Here is a 5,534-nt window from a genome sequence, read left to right on the forward strand (position 1 = left end):
GGTGGAGGTGCTCCCAGGGAGGGGTGGGGGGGTGGGCCCAGCTGAGCACGGCCGTGCCCGCCCCCCCCACCCCTGCAGTGGTGCGGAAGCTGAACGAGCTGTACAAGGCCAGCGTGCTGTCCTGCCAAGGCCTGAGCCTGCGCCTGCAGCGCTTCTTCCTGGACAAGCAGCGGCTGCTGGACCGCGTCCAGAGCGTCACCGCTGAGAAGCTCATCTTCAGCCATGCGGTGCAAACGGTAGGGGGTGAGGGGAGGGAGGCTGGGGGGGCGCGAGCCGGTGATGGGTGCTGGGAGCCCGCCCCAGCACACGGGTGCCAGGGCCCCGGGGGCGCCCCTCCCGCACCGCTTTGGGAGACCGACTCCTCTTCCCCAGCTGCGGAGCCAGGGCTCCACTTCTCAAGCTGCACCGTGGGCGAGTGTGCTCCAGGAGAAGCCAGTGCGGGCAGCCCTGCTTGGTCACGTGGCCTCTGGGCAGCGGGGCACCTGCAGGGGCCTGTGCCTTTCTCTGCTTGGGGTCTTTCAGAGCACTAGCTCTGAGGAAGTGGTTATTCCTGGGAAATGCAGTTATGTAGCATAAATGAGCAGCCCGATCGAAGGTCTGGGGGAGGTCAGCCCGCTCCTCCCGAGGGATGATTGCTGGTGAGTGAGGCCATCACAGTAGTGACCCCGCCTGCCAAGGGGGTGCCTTGTCCCGCAGCGCCGGCCCACCTCGGGCGGTGGTGGCCGGCTCGTTGCCCGAGGCTCTGCAAGCCTCCAAGTAGGCCCTCGAGTGGCCCCAGCAGCCCTCGAGGCTTCGCCCCCGATGTGTGTGCCAGACGGGCGGTGGGGGTGCCGGGCGGCTGGGCTGAGCCCCCGCCTCCCCGGACCAGGTGCAGTCGGCCGCCCTGGACGAGATGTTCCACCGCCGGGAGGACTGTGTGCAGCGCTACCACAAGGCCCTGCTGCTCATGGAGGGGCTGCAGCCGCTCCTCACCGACCGGGCCGACGTGGAGAACATCGCCAAGTGTGAGTGCCGCAGGGCCAGCCCAGGAGGGGCGGGCAGGGGTGGGCAGCACGGGCCCGCTGACTGAGTCTCCTTCGCCACAGGCAAGCTGTGCATCGAGCGGAGGCTGTCCGCGCTGCTGAGCGGCATCAGTGCCTGACCGCGGGGTGCCCGGCTCGCCGTGCCCGAGGGGCTGGCTCTCCCGCCAAGTCCCCCAGGCTCGGGGGCGGCCGGCTGGAAGGGACGAGCCTGCGGCCTCGGTGCTGCCTGCCGGCGCCGGGGCGAGGTCGGGGTTCCCGCGTCCGCGTCCTGAGCTCTGCTGCGGTGGGCTTCGGGGTGCTGGGAAGGCTCCCGGCAACCCCAGTCCTCGCAGATGGGCGGAGCCCCCAGCCAGCCGTCACGACCCCCCTCGGCCGCCTCCGTAGCAGGGGGCATGTGTGGCCCTGACGCCCACCGCTGTGCGGGGGACCAGCAGAGGCCCCGAGACTGCCCAGGAAAAGGTGCGGCCCCCTCGTCCCCCTCCTTCCCCAAGACCACCCACCCAGCTTTGCGAACCACGGAGCACTTTACGCCGGCAGCCCCGGAGCAGGATGGGCCGCCAGGTCCCAGCGGTTGCCGCGGGGCGTGTACAGACCTGTATACATATATACATATATACATAGCGTGCGAGCGTGTGCGAGCGTGTGCCCTGTGCCTGCTGCCCGGGAGCCTCTCGGGGAGACACAGACCTCTTATTTAAATGTTCTTGTAGGGACAAACAGTACGAAGCGCCGAGCTTTCTGAACCCAGGACAGACGTTGAAGTCTACTCCACTTTACTCCTGAAATGTGTCTTATTTTTCTGCAACTCTTTTTTTTAACAAAAGAAAATTTGTAGTTTCCAATGTTTGTTTTGGATGGGTGGGGCCAGATGGGTGGCTCCCGGGTAGTGTGCACACACAGTGTGGGTAGCGGTAGGAGGAGCCTGCAAGGTGACCCCCACCTGCCGCCCCCGTCCCCCCTGGCCAGGGGCTGTTTGTACAAAGCCTCCCATCCAGCTCTCACGGTGGGTTTTGATGCCAAAGTCGTGTGTGTGTAACCCCCTCCCCGCCCCCAGGCTGGGTCCTGGCTGCCGCCGGGGAGGCTAGGGGTCTTCTGGCCTGCCCGGCCCTCCCTTGCCCCCTCGTCTGTACCCTGGAGAGGGCGGAGGAAGCCGGCCAGAGTCCAGGCACCCGGGGGAGGGGCTTAATGTCTTACATCAAGACATAGACATCTTCGTGTTTCTTTGCAATACTTGAAATATTGCCACTGTGCTTGGACTCGGAGCAGCCCTGTGACTTGTTCCTCGCTGCACGGAACGTGTTCGTATTTATTGCTTTCTGGTCGGCTGAGATCCAGGGCCACCTGGAGGCTGGCACCACAGGAGGGGACCCGTGGGTGCCCACATGGGCTGCCAGCGGATTCTGTTCTCTAGGAGACTGCGCTGGGCCCTGGGTCTACTTTTAAAGGAGTTTTGTGTGATCCCTCCCCCTCCCACCATTTGCATTAAATTGTGTAATACCAATTTAAGGAAATAAACCTTTGGAATTGAGTGGGCGTAGCTGGCGGTTGGTTTGTCACCATCTCTAGTGTCACACAGCGCGTCCCGGGTGCCCAGCAATAGTAGCACGCAGACTCTGGCTGCGCATGCCGGCCACCGGGCCCACCGGGCACAGACCCCCAGGGCTCAGGGGCACAGATGTGAGTCCGAGGCCGCCTGTCGTCCCTGGGGGTGTACCCAGGAGTGGGTGCTGGTTGTGAGGGGAGCCAGCGCTGGACTGCTCCACGGCCACCATGTTCCCCGTGCGCTCTGCAGCGCTGTGGTTCTGCCCGGGTTCTGGCTGTGCTGTGGTTGGCTGCATTTGCCTTATGATTGGTGACCTCCGGCACCCTGTCACCTGCTCGATGGTTGTCCGAGGTCGGATGAGTTGGAGGATTTGCATATTTAAAACTACAACTGTTCTTGTGAGTTTTAAACATACCTCGTTATCAAAAAGGCTGCCCGCAGTACTGCATGGAGGCTGGTGTGGAGAGGTGGTGGCAGAGGCAGAACGTAGGGCCTGGAGGGCGGGGCCCGGAGGCTTCCTGCACACAGACAGTCAGTGCTGGTGGCAAAGGGGGTGGGCAGGTGGGACCCCATCCTGTCCGTTTTGTGGGGCTCCTGGTTCGTAACAGGAAGGAATGCCCGGAGGATTGGGGCAGTCGTGGCATTTTGTTGCTAAATTAAGACGTCAGAGTCCCCTCATGCTCCCTTCCCGGCCCTCCCTCCATTTCTTTGATTGTCCACACCTGGTGGGGACATGCGTTACAGGGCACGTGCCATCTCCCTGGGCCCTTAGTACACATAGTGCACTCGCTGCTGTCCTGTCCGTGGGTAGGACAGATGTGGTGACACTACCCCCCTCCCAGCATCACATAGAGTGGCTTCATTGCCCCCTGACCCTCTGTTCTGCCTGTTCCTCCCCTCTTCTCCCCCCAGCAATCACCTGCCGTAATTTTGATTTTTCTAGATCGTTCGAGAGTTGGAATCATAGTTTGCAGCCTTTCCGGACTGGCTTCTTTCATTTAGTAAACACACGCTTAAAGTTCCTCCAGGTCTCTTCATGGCTCATTTCTTTCTGGCTCTGAGTATCACTCCATTGTTTGAATGGGTCACTATCCAGTCACCGACTGAACTACACCTCAGTGTTTCCAAGTTTTAGTGATTACGGCTAAGGCTGCCATCAATATCCCTGTGAGGGAACCTGGCAGTAAGGGGCGGGCCAAGGATGGCTGGTCCTGGGGTGCAGCAACTGTGGGAAGGGCTGGCCCCCTTCTTTCTGTCCTGGGGCCTCCATGCCCCTGCACAGTCCAGGCACGTTCACAGGGGCCCTCGACCAGGCTCAGGCCGGCCACTGGAGGCGGTAGGGTCTGAAGATGGAGCGGGTGTGGTGGCCTGCTCCCTACACGGCGGGTCGCAGGGAGCCTCTCTCACCTGGCCTACCGCCGTGCTTACCTTCTGCCCGCTTAGGCAGGACTTTGGGCAGGCTCAAGGCAGACACAGGTGCCTCCACCCCTTCCCACCTGATGGCCTGGCTTGGGGCTCCTCAGGGGTTGCACTCGGCCCGGCCCGGGGGGCTTGGGCCTGCCCCTGAGACAGACCTCCCCCGAGGCCTCTGCATCGAGCCCTGCAGGGTCTCGGTGGCCGGGTTAGTCCGGGACTCCAGTGGACGCCCTCCACCGGGGCCCTCAGAGCTGCTAGAGCAGGGAGCGTTCCCTGCAGAGGGCATCTGTGTGAAGAGGGTGGGGGTGCCCTCTGCAAAGGTGGCCTGAGTTCCCCAGGTCACATATGCTCGGGCCCTTCTGTCAGCCCTGGAACCTAGAGGCTGCCCTCTTCCCTCCTGGGGGGGGGGGCGTCCTGCGGGGGGGTTCAGCCGGTGAGCCATCCTCTCCTCTGTATGAGCTCCTTCAACTCATCCTCACCTTTTTTCAAAAGCATGTGTTTACATTTATTTATCTTTGAGAGAAAGAGCGAGCCCACACGTGAACAGGGGAGGGGCAGAGAGACAGGGCTACACAAAATCCAAAGCGGGCTCCAGACCAGACCCTGAGCTGTCCGCACAGAGCTGGACACGAACCCACCAACTGTGAGATCACGACCTCAGCCGAAGTCCAACCCTCAACGGACTGAGCCACCCGCGTGCCCCTCAACTCACCCTCACCTTTAAGCTCAGGGAGCCTGGGTGGAGTGTGTCCAAGAGAGGCCCCTGTCAGCGACTGTGTCTGGCGCTGCCTCCTGTGGGCGCTGCATGCAGACGGGGCCGTAGCTACGAGGACGTGCGCGTCCGGTTTTTCAGTGCGGGCAGCGTTTTCAAAGTTCACTCAAGTTGTGAGCGTGCGGTCAGTTCTTACGGTTCGCTTTGCACACGGCGCGTTTTACTGTGTGATGCCGTTTGTTTCGCCGGCTGGCTGTCTCTGTGCCCTCACAACGCGAGCCTCCGCGGCGAGGCGGGCTCCGGTCGCCGCGCCCCTGGCCCACTCGGTAGACAGCGACTCAGCGCGGACGCAGCTTCCCGACGAGAGATGGGGCGCCCCCGCCCGTCCCCCCAAGGTTTCCCGAGCACTGCGCCCGCCAACGTGCCCCAAGTGCCCCCAAGCGCGCCGGAGCCGGCCCTGGCGCAGAGCAAACTCCTCTACCACGGACCCGGGAGACTCGCAAAGTCGGGGGGGCGCTGCCTGCGCACCAGGGCTGCTGCTGCGACCGTCCAGGCCAGGGGTCCTCGGGAACGCGGGGCCCGGGGCGCTGGCTCCCTAGGGCGGGGGCGGGACCTGGGGNGCGGCCGGGGCAGGGAGGAGAGCCTGCGGACCGTGCAGCCCGAGCCTGGGACCGCGTCTGCTCTGGTAATGACGGCGCGCTCGCCCGGGCCCGGTCTCCCGCCTGCGCCCTGCCGCGCACGGCAGCGTCGCTCACGCCGTCCGTGTCTCTGCAGCTTGGCCCGCATGGCTGGGAACGTGGAGGCCCCCGCACCCGTGGGCGCCCGGCCGGAGCGCGCCCCG

At 63.8% G+C, this 5,534-nt stretch overlaps 2 protein-coding genes across 2 annotated transcripts in view; both read left to right on the forward strand.

The window, feature by feature from the left end:
• Positions 1 to 2,550, forward strand: part of ULK1 (unc-51 like autophagy activating kinase 1) — a 34,084-nt gene extending 31,534 nt beyond the window's left edge. The window contains exons 33-35 of the mRNA XM_077763605.1: positions 79 to 236; positions 869 to 1,004; positions 1,086 to 2,550. Of these exons, the coding sequence (XP_077619731.1) occupies positions 79 to 236; positions 869 to 1,004; positions 1,086 to 1,141 (350 nt within the window). The 3' untranslated portion in view covers positions 1,142 to 2,550. The remainder of the gene's footprint in view (positions 1 to 78; positions 237 to 868; positions 1,005 to 1,085) is intronic.
• A 2,764-nt stretch (positions 2,551 to 5,314) lies between these two features.
• PUS1 (pseudouridine synthase 1) overlaps positions 5,315 to 5,534 on the forward strand; it is an 8,549-nt gene continuing 8,329 nt past the window's right edge. The window contains exons 1-2 of the mRNA XM_077763560.1: positions 5,315 to 5,378; positions 5,468 to 5,534. The exon at positions 5,468 to 5,534 is cut by the window's right edge and continues 69 nt beyond it. Of these exons, the coding sequence (XP_077619686.1) occupies positions 5,478 to 5,534 (57 nt within the window). The 5' untranslated portion in view covers positions 5,315 to 5,378; positions 5,468 to 5,477. The remainder of the gene's footprint in view (positions 5,379 to 5,467) is intronic.

This window comes from Crocuta crocuta, unplaced genomic scaffold, assembly GCF_008692635.1.
Source record: "Crocuta crocuta isolate KB4526 unplaced genomic scaffold, BGI_CrCroc_1.0 scaffold114, whole genome shotgun sequence".
Classification (NCBI taxonomy): Eukaryota; Metazoa; Chordata; class Mammalia; order Carnivora; family Hyaenidae; genus Crocuta; species Crocuta crocuta.